The 18,992-nt window shown below is 33.8% G+C and overlaps 1 protein-coding gene across 11 annotated transcripts in view; it reads right to left on the bottom strand.

The window, feature by feature from the left end:
* Positions 1–429: 429 nt before the first annotated feature.
* LOC106876994 (rho family-interacting cell polarization regulator 2) overlaps positions 430–18,992 on the bottom strand; it is a 193,981-nt gene continuing 175,418 nt past the window's right edge. For all 11 annotated transcript variants that reach the window (XM_052971871.2, XM_052971867.2, XM_089360183.1 and 8 more), the window contains 8 exons: positions 16,739–16,868; positions 14,210–14,368; positions 13,026–13,169; positions 9,808–9,957; positions 8,560–8,606; positions 7,257–7,340; positions 4,446–4,539; positions 430–3,739 (listed from right to left, as the gene is read on the bottom strand). In XM_052971871.2, the coding sequence (XP_052827831.2) occupies positions 3,663–3,739; positions 4,446–4,539; positions 7,257–7,340; positions 8,560–8,606; positions 9,808–9,957; positions 13,026–13,169; positions 14,210–14,368; positions 16,739–16,868 (885 nt within the window). In that variant the 3' untranslated portion in view covers positions 430–3,662. The remainder of the gene's footprint in view (positions 3,740–4,445; positions 4,540–7,256; positions 7,341–8,559; positions 8,607–9,807; positions 9,958–13,025; positions 13,170–14,209; positions 14,369–16,738; positions 16,869–18,992) is intronic.

The following is an 18,992-nucleotide window of genomic DNA, read 5'->3' as shown; positions in this document are numbered from 1 at the left end:
TCAACAAAATAAAAAACAAGAACCATTGTTGCTAAATATTTTCCTTGCTAGTTCCAAAAAAAAAAAAAAAAAAAAAAATTTCTGTTTTAATCAATCGATAGGGAAAAAACAAAATTACTGGTAAGAAGGTAGACCTTTTAATACTAGCTGTCCAACAAAATTGGTAAATGTGTGTTGAAAGGGATAGATTAATATAGTAAAAGAAAGAAGTGTGTAGTTTGGAGTTGTGACCAAAAGATAAAAGAGACACACATAGGTATTGCATTACCACTGTAAGCTAATTACACTATTTGCCTTGAAACACCTGAATGGAATAGTTTAGAGTTAGGAAGAGTGGCTCTTCACATTAATACATGTTGCAATCCATGTAGCGGGAAATGAAAATTTGAAGATTGGAATGATATGTAGAGACAATTGGTACAAGCATTGTTTCTTTCTTTTTTGTTTAACAGGGAATTAACTAGATTGACTTGATTTGACTTTACATAATTAATACAAAGCATAACTATTCCACAAAATATTCTCTTACACAGCCATGACTATCTTTTTGCAGAAACTAATCATTTCCATGCTTCTATCAAAGAGTGACTACAAGATAGTTTTTCTGCATGACTGAGCTGTTTACCAGAGTTTAAAATAGCTTTAGACATACTCACATATGCATCTAAATTCCCCTTTAATATGCAGTTTAGTTGGGTTTTTTTTTAACTAGTTCATTAACATTCCTTAGCCAACATCAGGAGCCAGTTAAAATTTCTATAAACATGAGCTTCCTTATAAACAGTCACTTTGGTGAATAGGGAAAGCAAAATGGTCATTAAAGTAGAAATCTTAGAATCATCATCAAAGGTAAGATATCCACTTCAAATGATTTGAGCACTCCTACAAGGAAATTCAACACACACATACACACACACAAAATGCAAAGAAAGAAATCTGAAAATATTTAACAATTCTATCATTAATTCAGGATTGATTCCATCATTCATAATGACACAGATTTCAATCTGAAGAGGTGGTGGGCTCAGACAAGACATGAATTTTACTCACTTAATAGTAATCCTGATGCAGAAAAGATGGTTCTTTCATTACAAAGTCTAAAGTTAAATTAGGTATTAATGCCTAAGTTGCACTGGCCAAATTATTATGGTCAATATTTTGAAACGTATGCGAGAACTTCAAGTTTATTTAAAAGAATGTTCATTGATTTTAATCTAATTCTTTTACATTAAATTATACCATATGTGAACAACTTTCAAAAGTTTGAATGAATTAACAAAGAATGAAAAAGAAAGAAAAAAAAAATTTGGAAATGACCTGGCAGACAGATTATTCCTTGGAAAGTTTGCAGCTATAATCTTAAATAATCTGTTTTTGCTGCAGTTAAAACAAGACTGAAATTATAATTTAACACAACTGTCAGTTTCAAAATGTTCAAATAAACATGCATATGAAATAAAACAAAACAAAAACAAAAAGCAAAACCATCATGTCCCTCTTCATTTCTTCAACTGTTTTCTTTGCTTGCACTAAAATATCTCCCTGTTTTCAGACAATTTTCTTCACCTGCGCAGATATCTCATACCAGTGAGGTCTCCATGATACAAAGACCTTTGTTACTAGCCTAACTGTGCTAGGATTTGATTCTTCTGTCTTGAAAGAGCACAAAACAACAGGAACCTGTAACATTCCTCTCTCTCTCTCTCTCTCTCTCTCTCTCTCTCCCCCCACAACTGAGTATTTCCATGAAGCCCCTATTAAAATAATAAGGTCTTGTTTTAAGAAATCAAGACATCAATTGAATCATCACATGTTAGGCTGCATTGAAATGGAATTGATTTAGACAATTGCTATTAAAATTCCAGTTTATTTTATATCACATACAAAGACGGAATGCAAATTCAATTGTAGTAACAATAGCGGTCATCAACTTATCACTTAGTGGAGATGTAAGAAACTAGTTTCAACTGACAGTAACTAGTCTTCTCCCCCCATTGAGAGATATAAAGAACTAGTTTTAACTGACGGTCATAAGTTTGATAAAAACAATTTGTTATATAATGCTATTTATTAGAAATATCAAATAGTATCATCATGTATTGCTGTAAAATATTAACAGATGGTGACAAAGTAATCAATCAGTATTTTTAATATATCAATGTTATTTGGTTATAATCAATTCAAAGTAGCTGGAACTGTGTGTGTGTGTGTGTGTATGAATAGAACCCATTAAGTTAAGGAATCAGCAGTTATTGATACTAAATATAGTGGTATTTTCTCAATAATCTGTGGGTACAGGTGGTCTCCCTTAGCGGACATTAATACAAGGGAGATAAGAGCATAGAATCACGGGACCCCAACCCTTTTAAAATTTACAAGTCTGCTATCTACATGATAAGATGGAAATTTAACCAGAGCAAGAATCACATAGAAGCTGAACACTGAGAGAGTATCAATAGATAAAGAACTCTATTTACCTAAAAACTGAGTCAACACAGTAACAGATTAAAACATAGCACATTAAATAAATGTAAAACACCACACAGAGTATTCATAACATTACAAAGTACTGGTTTATAACATCACACAGTACGACGATGCTGAAGCAGAGTACAAACATTAATAATTTATGAACAATCAGGAACAGTAACAGATATAGTTGATTTACTGTGATTGGTTGTCATTGCTGATTGATTGGTTGTGATTTGTTAAGTTGTGGTTATTAGCTTGGTTGCTTGCGTATTTGGTTGGTAGGTAAGTTGGTCTGTATATTTGATTATTTGTTGGGTGTTTGCTTGGTTGTAATGGATTTATTGTTTTTTTTTTTTTAAATAAAATTAAACTGATAATTTCAATGAAGTTTCATTTTCCTCAAACCTTATGTCAGGCGCAGGATGGTATATAAAGTGTGCTTTGACATGACAGAAAACTCGTCAGAACTTAGGTCCAGCTGTCACAGAAGGAAGAGGTTTGACTAAAATCACAAAATGTTACAATGTACTACATTATGAGGTCTGACTATGGATGCAGTGATGTACCTCATAGAATAGAACAAAATAAATAACATTTGCGAGGAAACCTGTTCTGACTGGAGGGTAAAGGAGGAGGTGCTGCTGGTAAATTAGGATAGGAGTATTGTTGTTGGTAGTTCTGCAATGGCAAGTGCAAGCTGTTGAGTGAAAAAAAAAACCCAACAGTGGGTGACATACGGATGCTGGCGGTTGGTGTATCAATAAGAAACATAGTACAAAGGTTGCACATCCAACTCCAGGCTACTGGCAGGGTAGTTGGAAATGGTTTGCAAGCTGCTACTGGGATAATTTAATAGACATGTGGGTGGGTAAATGATTTGGTGAGCAGGCTGATAGGTAGGTAGGAAGGTAGGTAAGTAAGTAGGTAGGTAGGTACGTAGGTAGGTTTAAGGTAAGTAGATAGATATTTTGCTGACTGTCAAAATATCATTTTGACCAAAGTTGGCTGAAAGATTTGCTGTCATGGCTGAACAGAGAGAACCACCTAATAACTAGGTGAAGAAGTAAAGAGTAGCCCGTTTGCTTGGATTCCTTCATCTGTGAGTTTCTATCCAATAGGCTTCAATTTATGAATGGCTTATCAGTAACATATCCAGATCATATACTCCCACACTGGTTGTACTATGAGTCTTACTTTTGTACATGAACACCTTGGAATCCGTGACAACCCAGCTGGGTTTCTTCAAACGCTTTTATTCCTTCTTTCCCTGCAATAAATAGATAAATAAATACAAATTAATCAAATTGAAATAAGCAATTAAAACAATTACTCATACAAAAATGTTACTTGATATAATAGGTATAGTATATCAAATGCATTTACATTAATACATAATTTTATTGCTTTTCACACATTACAATGAAAACAGTTTCAAGTATATTATTAATGTTTATGAAATATTTTAGCAATACATTAATTGAATTTCATACTAATAATAGATGCATATATGCACACAGAAAGAACAACTTTATTTCACTTAACCTCTTATGTGTTCATCTGAGTTTGTGTGCATGCATGTAAATGTTAAAGATACAGATGCCAATCATAAGACTGACTGATATAAGATGACTAAAAGAAAACTGAATATCAAAAGAGAAATCAGAGTATTAACCTCAATTTTTTTAATGTGAATTCAAGTGCTGGCTTCAACAATGGTGCAGATACACCACATATGATGGAGATTACAATGAGAAATGTTTCATGTACAGGAATAGTTACTCTACTGGCAAACTGAATTTGAACGATCTATGTCAGTTAATAAAAGAATTATACCCACATTTGCATTACTTCTGAGACAACTCTTTTATATGGATAGAAGACATTAAATGATGATGATACACACACAGGTATATAATGTATATACATACGGGATAATTAGATATTTTTATATGAAAAGAAAAAACAAATTATACCTAGAGAGAAGAGAGCATCTTTGAGATACACTTTAACTAATGAAGAGGAGTCTGTTTGACACAGGAACACAAGCTGTTGAATACTTTCAGTTGCCTGTTGATGAAATATCAGTAAAAGTAAAACAAATAAACATGTCAATCAATGAGTAAGAAGTTGCAGATAATTTACATAGGACTTATTGAATATGAATATTGACATTGTACACTTTTCATACTTAAGCAAAATGAAATTTTTTAAAGGTTCAAGAGACAAGTATTGTGATATTTAGTAAGTTGACTCTTGACAAAGAAATTATTGAACACCTGATATATTGTGATGTGGTAATAATGAACAAATACAGACATAATATAAGTTGTTTTTTAAAATCTGATAAAAAACTTATTTACATTTGACAGATATTTATCCTCATCTTGTTCGTTGTTAACTCAACGTCTCGGCTGATATACCCGCCATCCTTAATCAGGTGTCTTGGGGAAATTTCGAACCTGGGTTCTCATTCTTAAAGTATTTTTCGATGTTGTTATTATTATTATTATTATTATTATTATTCAGGTCACTGCCTGGAATCGAACTTGGAATGTTTGGGTTAGTAGCCCACGCTCTTAACTACTACGCCACATGCCCAAGGTTAAGATTGCGGGCTATTAACCCCAAGATTCCAAGTTCAATTCCAGGCAGTGACCTGAATAATAATAATAATAATAATAATAATAATAATAATAATAATAATAAATAACATCGAAAAATACCTTAGGAATGAGAACCCAGGTTCGAAATTTCCCCAAGACACCTGAAGAAGCCTGGAGGGTATATCAGCTGAAACGTGTTAAACAACAAACAAGATGAGGACAAATATCCGTCAAATGTAAATAATGTACATAATTCCTCATCTCTTAAATCTAGAACTATATAAAAGACTTAATTTCAAATATCAGTATAACAGAGTCATTTGTCTTACAAGAAGATTTCAATGCACATGTTGGCGCTGATCACTGAACTCAATGGAATGGAAGGGTCTTACTAGACTTCTATGCTGGAAACGAGCTCTCTATCATAAACATCTCTTTCCAACACAGTGATATCCATAAGTATGTCTGATATAGGGAGAAGAGGTCACTGACAAATTTTGTTATTGCTCAGATGTCTTTGATTCTGAGCTGGGTGTTCGTGTAAAGAGAGAGGCTAAGCTATCAACTGATCACTACCCAGTTATCTGCAACCTGAAAATATCTACAAGGGGAACTCACAAAACTGCAAAACTGTCCAGGGTGACTAACAGGATAAAGTGGGAAACCCCAAGGGATGATGGAATAAGAAACAAATATGTAGATACTATTGCATCCAAATTTAGAAACCTTCCAGAACAAACTGAAGATGTCAAAATGGAATGGAAATTGTTCTGTTTGACAGTTTCTTCTTTGGCTATGCAATACTATGAACAAAAGTGGCTCAGTGTGGTGCCAGGTGGTAAAAGAACATCCTAGTCTAACCAGGAAGTTATAGATGCCATTTGAGCAAATAAGGTGGCTTAAAAAGCTCAGATTAGAAATAAGTCTCCCTTTCTGCATATATAATACACTGAGGCATGAAAAGTTGCCATGGAAACAGTAAAAGCACCCAAGGTTAAATTTTGGGAGGATTTTGCAGGTATGTTGGGCTGTGACTTTAGATTGACCAATAAAATATTCTGGCAGACCATCCATCAACTTCCTAACAAGAAGGTCTCTTCCATACTTGGCTGGGGTTCCTTTTTCTACAGAGTTCTTACATGGTGTTCAGGTAAATGGTATTAAGTCAAAATTTTTCAATGTAGGTGTTGGACTATGGCAGGGGTGCATATTATCACCTCTTCTTTTTTATAATTTCCTTGAACTGGATCAACATGCAGCCAATGTAGAAGTGGTATTATAATCAGTGGGTGTAGGATCAGTCAGCTGATATTTGTAGATGATGTGGTGCTACTTGGTTCACCAGGCGGTGATCTTTTGCATGCACTGAATGGGTTTGCTGCCAAGTTCTGCAAGGCAGGGAAGAGAATTAGTGTTGCAAAGACTGACACATTAGCCATCTGAAGAACGTTTTCCCAGTGCACTCTGCATGATAGTAGAACATCACTGAAGCAAGTGGAGAAGTACTTCAGGGGCATAGTCACAACTGATGGGAAGCAGGAGGCTACACTGGATGCTAGAATTGCAGGTGCTGGCACAGTAAAGGCTCATCCTCACCTACGGTCATGAATGCTGGGATGTGATCAAAAGAGTGCAATTGTGACTGCAAGTGGCCAAATGGGATTCCTCCAAAGGATCTCTGAAATAATGTTACTTGGCAGGGTGCACAACTTGGAGATCACGGAGTCTCTCCAAGTTGAGCCACGACCTCTCCACATTGATAGATCACAGCTCAGTTAGTATTATGGACAGGTGATTAAAATGTTGCAGGAAAGAATCACAAGGCATTCTTCAAACTGAGCTGTCAGGTAACCAGGTGGTTGGATAATATCCATAGTCTCAGTTGGTAATACTTGGGAATCCAACCAAAAAGCACAATGACAGTTGCTTCTGAAAGGATCCTACAGAGGAAGTACTTGAAAAAAACTACCCTTATGACCCTTCCCAAAAATAGTGGGCAGAGAAAATGGATGGATGGAGTATAACAGAGATATAATAAAAACATTCTTTAATATATTTACATGAAATTTATAATCATTACTTATATAGCAACAACAGTAAGAACAACAATGAAAGAAAAAGTGTGATATCTGTGTGCATGAGATATTAACAAAATTGACAGTGAAGTTAAAGACAATTTACCCGTAAGAGAGATAATGCAACAGCTGCTCCTGCCCGTACTTCAGCAGTTTGGTCTTCTAAAGCTTCAACATATACCACCAGTGACTGGAATAATAAAGGAATATGAACTTAATGATTCAGATTATCAAAAGCATGAGGGCTCAATGGTTAGATAATGGACGGCATATCAATAGTGAAGAGTTCTTATTTTAAAATAAACACTGAACTCGCCAAAAAATGGGCAACAAACATCCATATATGGAGTATATACATTGACACACCTAGCTGCTCCACCAACAATACCACTGATTAGATGTTCGCATAAGTATCTTGTCAGAAAATACTTGCATTAACAATGTTAGAGAACAATAATTTTCTAATTGATTAATATTGGTAAAAAAAGGGCAGATGAAGACAATTTAAATTACAATGAATTAAATACGGAATGCAGTAGCATGTGAGTTTGATCTTTAACAGTGTTGTAATAACTCTGGATATGTTTCAGTCTTATTGGGCCTCCTCAAAAGAGCCTAGCCTAACCTTTGATCTCAAAAAACTTAGATAATTAGAGAAGTATATGGAATTTCATGAATGATCACAGAATGACATCATAAATTTAAAAAATGAAAGGGAAAAGAATGGTAGCATACTTGCAGTAGTAAGTAAAATTACACAATAATAAAAACAACTGTTTTATAAATGAGTGATTCTGGTGAAAAAAAGACAGAGAGAAAATTTCCTATGGAATGGAATGGAATGGAATGGAATGGAATGTGAGCTTGATCTTTAGCAGTAGAGTGACAATGCCAAGCCTATTTTTGTAGTACTGGACCTCCTCAACAAAGTATAGTCTAATTGTTACTGGAGCAATTGGAATAACTAGAGACACAACAATGTAATCTCCAGCCATTTCACTGTCAACCAGTATTATCTTTAAGTTCACAACGTAGTGTTAAAAGTTTGTGTTAAGCTAATACTTCTTTCATTATCCTAGTCCTCTGCCTCTACTGTTAATATTGCACTGCCATAAACCAACAAAATTTTGATCCATTGATATAAGTCAAATATTCACAAAATATAACTATTCACAGAGATGCAAGCGTGACAGTATAATTGGTTTCAAATTTTGATACAGAGCCAGCAATTTGCAGGTGGGGGAACAGTAAAGTCAACCCTAGAGGCATTTGATCTCAGATCATAAAGACAGATGAAATGAACAGATTTTCAAATTCTGCTAATAAACTTCAAGGATAAAAAAAAAAAAAATATAAGGACATGAAAAATAAGAAGAAACACATCTAACATACAAGTCTGGAATACAAACCTTATCACGAGAAAGGCGGCTTTGCTGGAGATTCCGTAAGTAAGATGCTGAAAGAATGGAATGAGAGTAAAATGAAGTACTTACAAGTAATGTCACGATTAAAAAACTGGTAAAATCTGAAAATTTTATTAGTGTGCATCAAACTAATAGATTAGAAATTTGTGAGATGAGTGAGATTGGTTTAACATGGCTAACTGATCCTTCAGTACCAAGTGGTATTCACTCAGCAAATATTCAGACTGAATTTCCCTTGCACATTCTTTCTCCATTCATATTTTATTCTCTGTTGTTGTTTAAATTGGACATTAGCCACATCAATTTGAAGAGTCGGGTTCAAAGAGCAAGGGTACTGCCTCTCTTCCCATGACATTTACTTAGTGGGAGAAAGTGTGTTGTTTCAACAGTTGCATGTTAGGGTATGACAGGAAAATATAAAGGGAAGTAAGTGGTATTCCTCAAAGTCTAATTTACATGAATTTAGAAGTGGGATTAGAAGAGAGAAATACAGTAGAGATGGTCAGAAGTAGAGAGGTAAATAGTAAAGGATAAGAACAAAGTGGAAACAGGATACATTCAGCAAGTTTTGCAATAGTATAGAGCATTTAATAGCAGGAAAAAAAAGTCTATTACATTAGCAATAGAAGAGAAAACCTGATAAATTAGAGAGCAGAACTCTACAGCATGACACATGATGGACATAAAGATTAACAAATACATATTCACATATATTTTTTTAAAAACTGTTGTTTTTTTTCACAGGAGTTAAGGAAAAACAGTTTTAAGTCAGAAATGATACAAGGCATATACTTTTCTAAATTACATAAAAAATTATGTGTCTGTAGTTAAGACATGTTAGACAGCATTTTGGTATTACATCTCTTTTTCCATACTTGCATGGCTTGGTTGATTAATTTTTGGTGCTGTTACTTGAAAATGCTTTTTCTTTTCACAGCTAACAACTCAACCATAGAGTGAAACTTTTTTTTTTCCTTCTGCTTGGTCAGTCAAGCAAACAGATTTAGGTGCTTTGCTGAAGGGTACAGCACAATGACACAAGTAGTCCAGTACCTCAGTCTAGATGTCACTGAGTTTCTTTGTGTTTATATCTCTATTATATCACATAATATAGTATGTTACATTATGTTATCAGCATATACACTCATAAGCGAAAATTTGGAGGGATAAAATTAACAAGACAATTCTTCATTTTAAACACTCGTAATTAGAATTTAATCCAATATTACTTACCAGTAGCTTGCCTGATATCTTGGTTATCACAGATGAGCAGAGTTCCAAGGACTTTCAGACAGAAGGCAGGTGCAACACTACCATGAAGCCTTTCTATACAATTAATGGCAACTTCAGCATTACCTGAACACAGTTTATCACTGATAGAAACTGAAAATAAAGTGTAAGTTTGAACTTTAAATTGGTTTCAAAAGTAATCTTTTTTTTTTTTTTCATTAATACATAACTAAATAACTACTGTATTTGATAGCATAAGAGACACACAAGCATATTCGATGCACCCCAATTTCAGCAATGTATATTCAAGAGAACAAATTTTTAGTGCATTAAAGCTAGTACTAGTGAACATTGCCAGATCATTGTTGTGATAATTCGTTTTACAGTGCAAGTAATAATAATAATAATGCTTAAGTAAATATCATAATTATTATCAAGATAGCCTAAGTAGAAGAGACTGTCTGGATTAAAATTAGCCTATAGTATTGAATAGCAGGGACAAAATTAACTTATGGGAGGCCCAACTTCACATAAAGGGCCTGGGATTATTTTTTTGAGACATTTTTCTTTAGATAAAATGTGCATCTTATGTGCTATCAAATAATGATAAAGTTCTTTGTATTTTTGGTAAACATCAAACTGAGTATAGATTGGTGGTAGGAATATTACTATTTATGAGGGACTATAATATATTCCCTTCCCTTCAATATTACAAATGAGCATACTTTTGAATAAATACATATATAAATAAAAACTTTCCCACTTCATCTCAAGGGTTTTTTTTCCCTGAAAGTGCTCTACTTACAGAAACCAAATGCAATAACAACCAAATTTCGAAGTTTGTGAGCAATGGGATAAAATGCTTTTAGGAAGACCAAAGAACTATAAAAGCTCATGAGTCATTACTTAACAGGAAACAGTTTGTTTCAATAGAAAATCCCTTTTTGTTTTGTTTTTACACCTTTTTGATAAAGACTTTTGGTTTCACTTATGATTTTTGCTGTTGTCAAAAATATTGATTGGTATAAATTCAATTGTGACCCTACATACAATCAAATAATGATAAAAATTGTTCAAACAGCACTGACAGCTCATGACAGATTGATAATGTTCAATCTTCACTTTAAGAAAATGTCAGCTGATATTCTGATTCTATTTTGGTATCTGAAAGTTCAGCAATTTGCATGTTGCGTTTTTTTGCCTTTTATTTAAATATTTGTAAATATTCTAAAAAATAATGTTATTCTTTCATCTAAGCTTACCAATGAGTCTTTTAGTTTTCTCTGTGGTCTGTTTAGAAATTTTGAATATATTTTTAGTCAGCTAGAGTATATAGCTTGTCAGATCACAGAAAAGTACTGGTTATGAGAATTAATAGTAATGATTATGGTAACTTTCTCAGATACTTCTAATACCATTTTCCCCCTCAAGCCCTAGGCCTCATAAGGCTGGTTACCCAGTTTCCATGATATAAGTGACCAAGATCATAACATTCCCCTTGAATGAGGCATCAGTTCATTGCAGGGTTCAATTTTGAGGGAAAGGGGCAAGTCCATTATATTGACCCAAGTACTTGACTGGTCCTTTATCAACCCTGATGGGATGAAAGGCAAAGTTTACCTTAGCAGGATTTGAACTCAGAACATCAAAGAACCAGAAGAAAAAGTACTAAGCATTTTATCTGATTCTGCAGGCTCACTACCTTAACATTAGCTAAATCTAATACCCTAAAATTAGTTAAATAGTATGTTGTCAATATTAAGATAAGAAATAACAAGCAATTAACCTAGGAAGTATTTAAATACTGAAAACATAGCGGCCTTCTTGTAACTTAAGTGAAGAATTTATTATTCCTAGATGTGGCTCAATGGTAAGAAGTTTGCTTCCCAATCACATAGTTATGGGTTCAGTGTCACTTCATGGAACCTTAAGCACATGTCTTCTGCTATAGCCTTGGGTCAACCAAAGCCTTGTGAGTGGATTTGGTAGACAAAAATTGAAAGAAGCCCATCGCATATGTGTATGCACAAACACACACATACATACATACACACATATATATGAATGTATTATGTGTGTCTGTGTCTCCACCACTGCTTGGCAACTGGTGTTGATGTGCTTACATACCCATAACTTAAGCAGTTCAGTAAAAGAGACCAATAGAAAATGTACCAGACTTTAGAAAAAAAAAAAAAAAAAAAAAAAAAAAGGGGTTGATTCATTTGATTAAAATTCTTCAAGGCAGTGGCTAAGGTTGGCCACTGAAACAAAGAAAAGTAAAAGTATTTAAGGAAATTACAAAATAACTTCTAACTATTTAGTCTATTCCACAATTTTACTACAAACCATTATTCTCATTTTACAATTTAACCTCTTAAATATCATCTTTATTTTAGGCAAGCGCCACTAAAATATTTTCTGTTTCAAGTGTAACCAAGATTCTCTACAGTCTCTTTAAAATTGTTTACAAAACTATTACTTCAGTCTTACTGGACAGAAAATCAATTACAATTTTTTTTTTTCAATTTAACTTTGAATTAATAAACTCTTTGCAACCATGTGGTCTTGGGTTCAGTCCCACTATGTAGCACTTGGGCAAGTGTTTTCTACTATAGACCCTGGTCAACCAATGTTTTACGAGTGGATTTGGTTGAAGGAAACTGTGTGGAAGCCCATTTTGTGTGTGTCTGTGTGTGTGTGTGTGGGCATGTGTGTGTGTGTGGGGGCATGTGTGTGTGTATCTTTGTGTTTGTCTCCCTCTGTTATTTGATAACCAGAGTTGGTTTCTTTACATCTTTAAAACTGAGCAGTTTGGGAAAAGAGAGAGAGAGAGAGAGAGAGAAAGGGAGAGTAAGTACCAAACTTAAAAAGATTGGTACTGGGGTTGATTTGTCTAAATGAACCCTTCAAGGTGGTGCCCCAGCATGACCATAGTCCAAATAAAACAAGTAAAAGATAAAAGATATTGCACAAAGAGAGTAATAAGAAATAGTTGTTTGACCTTTTGTAATCCATTATGGATAAACAATCCTATTGACCTTTATGAAAAAGTCAGGTGCATACCACTGGATAGTTAAATGCAATGAGGTACATAAAGGTAAGTGTTTTGCCAAAGAAAACAGACATGCTTGCTGTGGATTCAAACTCTCAACCAACAAGTTTGTAGCTAAATACACCATGAAATCAATCATGAAAATGCAGTGATCAGAAATTTTACTTACTTTCTTCAATAATTTTGTCAACAAGAGTAAATCCTTCATTTCTAAAGAACAGTGAAAATTGGAAAAGTGTGATATAGAGGTTCTGGGTCATTTTCAGCTCAGCATCAGAGATGTCAAGAATACGACTAACCAAATGACAAAATACTGAAAATTTAAAGAAAAAAAATACACATTTAGTTATATTAAAAATTTCTTATGTGCAACAGAAACAATATTAGTTTAAAATAGCAAGCTATGTATCATACTTAATGCAAATACACCTCAGAAACCCAAATTAACTGCAGTATTTGTTCTGAGACAATCTCTTATAAACATACAGTGTTATTGTGTTAATACTGTACATGTATAAGAGATATAGATATTATATCAAGATGAATACTACAGTTAATTGAGCTTTCTGTGATATATCTGCTTTATGTACAGGTTGTTATATTGACAATGATTAGTTTAGTTTCCTATCAATATCAACAACTAATCACCATCACATACAGAAATATGACCAATCTTCCATAAATAAGAGATTATTATTGTATAAGAGCATGTTAAGCAATAAAATAAAATGGGGAATAAAATTAGTAGTTGTAGTATGAGGAAGTTTTATTGTTTAAATTTTTTTTATCATGTTGAACACTGTTTATTGAAGGAACAAAATTTATAAATTTAGCTTACACAAAGCTCTAAGGCAAAATACAATATCTTTCTCTAATTAACTGCTCTATACTAAATTTAACTCACTGAGGAGTTGGCTAAAGAGCAATTGGGACCATCAGTTGATGTCGTGTGTATGACATCAATTAAATGCTCTTCCTGTTGCTAACTCTTACTGGTTTCCAAGCAATATATCCAAAATTAATGAGGTAGATATTTCATTTAGGTAAATCTCATTGTCCCCAGTCAGTCTGTTTGGTCTTCAAAATTGGATTCACTTAGTTCTAATAAGTACTAGTTTTACTGTTCTGCATTGGTATTCTTTTTATTTTACCAAATTAACTGATCATAAAATTAACCCTACTAGAAACTACTAAATTCCAAAATTTTGGAAATGTCACTTGATCTTATATTGAAAAAGATTAAGAAAGAAGAAAGAAAGAAAAGGTAAAAGGCAACCAATAACATCTGAGAGAGAGAGAGAGAGAGAGAGAGAGAGAGAGAAAGAGAGGTAAAGAGACAGACAGACAGGTTACCTCGGGTAGGTTTGACATCACAGGGTTCTTGGAAGCGATGCAATAATTTCTGCTCCATCATAGTAATGAGCTTCTCAGCAGGGACCACCAGAACATTTCTATCAACGCACTGTACCCAGAACTCCTTCAACTGTTTATCATTAAGATGTTCACCTAAAACTGGCAGAAGACATAGACAGAGGAAAAGAATTTAATAAATTTCAAATACTCAAGACATACAAAGCCATATCATTACAATAATGAAATTAGAATACCAAAAAAACAGAGAAAAATGAATGGAAGTGGTAAAAGGTAGAAATGACCCCTTGTTATTCTTGTTGCAGTGAGTGTGCACCATATGACAAACAATAATGATAAGTAGTGAGACATTGTGACACCAAATCACACCGTACAAATGTGGAGGAAAATCAGGTGAAAAATTATAATATAATGTATGTCCAGGAACTTACTGTTACTTGTATATCCAGTATATCAGAGCATATAAGAGGGACATGTTGTTACTACAACCACCTATTACAACAGCTACTACTATTAAATAGGTGCAGGTAAGGACCTGTAATTCAGAATTTCACTTTGCAACCATGCTGATTAGGTTTGATCACACTACATGCCATCTTGGGCAAATGTTTTCTATAATAGGCTTAGTTTGACTGATGTCTTGTTTGACAGAAACAGTGCTAAAGCCTATCATATGTAAATATATATATATATATATATATAAATTATAATATAGGGTATCTAAGAGATACTGCCACACTGAAAAATAGCAGTCAAATCTTGACTCTAAACCACAATAAATGTTCATATAGCACAAAGAGCGAAGACGAAGACAAAATAAACTAGTAAAAATAACTGGAATTATCCAGTTATTTTTACTAGTTTATTTTGTCTTCGTCTTTGCTCTTTGTGCTATATGAACATTTATTGTGGTTTAGAGTCAAGATTTGACTGCTATTTTTCAGCGTGGCGGTATCTCTTAGATACCCTATATTATAATTTTAAATAATTGTTACCTTTGATGGTTTTTATTCCCATGCTGGCCACTTGATAAAATCAATATTTTAAATATCGATCTTATCCTTATTTATATAAATATATATATATATATATATATATATATATATATATATACATGAAATAAGAAGTAAAAGGGATTAATACATTCAGGCAGATATCTAGAAAGCACTCAAAGATCTGGAAACAGCTTGCTAGTGCAAGTGCAGACAGTTGAAAACTCTGCATAGCAGATGCCAGAAAAGTTTCAGGAGTCATCAGGAGAGAATGCACACTTTCATGGCCTTCCTTTCAATATCTTTACAGTGCATTTCTTTCCACCCCCACCCTGATGTGAGCACCTCCACCTACTGTTTCAACTAACCAGTATTCGACCTCCAGTCCATTGCTGCATCATCACCTCTCCAGCCAGGTGTCATCATTCCTTTTCAGCAAACTTGGTTAATTACATCAAACAATCAGATACCAATAAATTCAAATAGAATTAACTGGGATCAGCACGGTTGCAAAGTGAAATTCTTAATCACAGGTCCATGCCTGCAACTATTTAATAGTAGTAGTTATTGTAATAGGTGGCAGTAATAACAACAGCAGAAGTAATATTATTGTTCATCGTATTTTGTACCTTTTTTCTACATCTAAACATGCTGGCACAATAGAAATGATCATTGGTGATGTATGGTGTAATCATCAATTACAGAGGTCACTTTCTCCACTCTTGTCCATGTTATTGTGTGTGTGTGTGTGTGTGTGTGTGTGTGTGTGTGTGTGTAAAAATCTCAAGGTTACTTTGTTCTTTAATATTATCTATTATTTTTCTTTTAATCTGCGTGTTTGTTACAATCACTTGCGAGGTCAACACCCAGTGAGCTAGGGCACATGTAAGTTAAGAGAAGTTTAGATATAACTGAAAGTGTGAGCAGTGACAATGAGGAGTAGAAATTCCACTGAGGTTGACTTTATCTTCATCCTTTCGAGGTCAATAAAATAAAGTACCAGTCAAGAACTGGAGTCAATGTAATCAACTTGCTCCCTCCCCTAAAATTTGCTGGACTTGTACCAAAATTAGAAAGAATTATTATTATATCACTTTTTCAAACATTTGCTTCATTGACATTTCTAGAAATCAATGTTTACAGATTCAAAACACCTTAAGCAACCAACCAAGCATATAAGATCACATGCACACAACCTGATGAGAGAAACATAACACTACAATTAGTCAAGTGTTTTCATGTAACTTGGAAGAATATGTGAATTGAGACTCAGTTAACGAACATAGTTAAACTTTTAAGTCAATAATAACCTTATCACTATCATATCATCAACAATACTTTTCTCACATGTTTTCTAACCACAATCAACAAGATGAATGATCAAACCTCTACTCTCTTATATCATTTCACACAGTTTTGTTTTTTCTTTTTTCTTGACCATTATATATATTTCAAATTTGTCACATTAAATCATTTCAATTTATATTAATTGATATTTATGTTACTGAAGATTATTTACCAGAATGTAAGTCAATTTCACTCCCAGCTTTAGCAAGATGTATTAAATTTTCAAGAATTTGAGATTGCTTTTGAAGTTTATCTAATGCATATATTTCCTTGCATTTCAAAGGCCCAAAACTACCCAAATTCTGAAAAAAAAACAAGAAAAAAGGTTTTAAAAAAGAGTCATGTAACAGATTGAACAAATCAGAAATTGCAGATTTTGTAAAGAAATACATTAATAGAGAAGAAAATGAGAGGGGAGTAAAAAGAGAGAGTGAGAACAAAAATGTGAGTACAAGAGGATATTAAGAAAAAGGAAGAAGGTTAAAAGAAAAAGAAGCTAAACTATATTAAAAAAATATTAATTTTGAATTAACCTTCAAGAACTTAAACATCTAAATTTTTCTCTAAATTATTTTCCTGATTAAATACAATAAATTGGTTTATGGAAAATATTCTAAATGAGTTTATTTCAATAGCATCTCTCTCTCTCTCTCTCTCCAACACATCTAAACTGGACAATCAATCATATCCAAAAATTAATTGCATCTCCTTATTTGCTATTAAGCTTTAAGTACTGCACTCGTATGGACAATACTGATTTGAAGAAGAAGTAGCAAAAACAATCACTGTACTTAATAACAAAATACATGTGTGACAGCACTGTGAATTAATTTCTAGACAAACATGTGTTCAGTTCACTGATTAAATTATATTTATAATTAAAAAAGGACCTTGTCTTTGAATTGCCACTTCTATTTCCGAAAGGATTACAATTTTGATGAAGACACATAATGAATAAATTGATCCAATTATATCTTACATATCTTGTAAATAGATATTACATTGTAGTAAAATGTTTTATTTTATCAAACTTAAGAATATATATTTTCAAAAATCTTAACCTAATTAACTATTTACAATCATTTCTTTTAATAACATACTGAATAATTTATGAGAGAGAAAATAATTTATTGAAACTAACAAAAAATATGAAGAAAAGACAGCAACTTTAATTCTAAATCTCATCATTTTATATTCACTTTGCAAGCTGGCATGGGTTGGATGAGTCATTATGAACTGAGCCATTTCTTATTGGGAGGATGCTCAAACAGATAATTTGGATTGGTTTCTACAGCTGGATGACCTTCCTCTCATCAACTACTTTACAAAGTGTACTGAATTCATTTTCTTATGGCACCAACACTAGAATGGTTGAATAGTCCTCAGGAACAGGACTCACAATCCTAAACTTTCTCTAATTGTTTGCAAACCACTTTACTAGTATTTTTTTGTAAGAGAAGTAGTCTTGCTCACCATTCACCTGAGGGAGTGCAGCATTAGGGTTGAGAAGGAGAATAGGAGTATAAGTGTACAGGATACTGAACAAACTAGGGTGTGTACATTTACTCAGGTGACTGAGGAGGGGAAATGGTGGGAGAGAGAAAGAAAGAGTAATGACATTAGAAGGACCAGCATGAGTGGGAAGGTGGAAGAAGCAAGAGTAAGGGATATTTGGGGGTAGAATCAAGAGGAGAAAGACAGGCAAGGTTTGTGGTGAACAAAGGTAAGGGTGGGTGATGAGATAAAAGCAATACGTGATGGATAACAATGGAGGTGACTCAACAGAGAGACAGAGTGCTGGCTTGTAACACAACAGGGAGGTGTTAGTGTAATGGGTATGGCAATGAGGGTGATCCAATACAGTATCTTATGTATGTGTATATATATATATATATATATATATATAGTAAAGGAGAGGTGGAGGCACATAGTCTAGTGGTTAGAGCAGCGGACTCGTGGTCGAGAGATCGCGGGTTTGAATCTCAGATCAGGAACTGTGCATGTTTATGAGCAAAACTCCAGCAGAAGATAATGGCAAACCTCTGCTAACTCCTTTACCACAACTTTCTTTCATTCTTTCCTCCTGCAGCTCACCTGTGACAGACTGGCGTCCCATCCAGGTGGGAACCTATAAGCCAATGAAACTCGGAAACTGGCTCTTATGAGCCAGGCATGGCTCAAGAAGGAACAAACAACAACAATAAAGGAAAGTGAGAAGCAAATATGTAAAAAGAGGGAGGCAGGTATTAGGTAGATGTGAGAAAGGGGGTTAAGGATGCAAGGTGAAGGAACATATAGGCTTGGCAAGGCACAAAATATCTCAGTCTCTAAACACTACCCTTGCACCAGAGTGCACTTTGTCATGAATGGTCAAGTCTTCAGCAGCACCACAGATCACTCATGGTTTTCAGTTATTTCTTCCATGA

The sequence above is a fragment of the Octopus bimaculoides genome, chromosome 11 (genome assembly GCF_046866305.1).
Source record: "Octopus bimaculoides isolate indiv1 chromosome 11, ASM4686630v1, whole genome shotgun sequence".
NCBI classification, from domain to species: Eukaryota; Metazoa; Mollusca; class Cephalopoda; order Octopoda; family Octopodidae; genus Octopus; species Octopus bimaculoides.
Note: the sequence above shows the minus strand (reverse complement) of the source record. Positions and strands in the feature narration are given on the sequence as shown.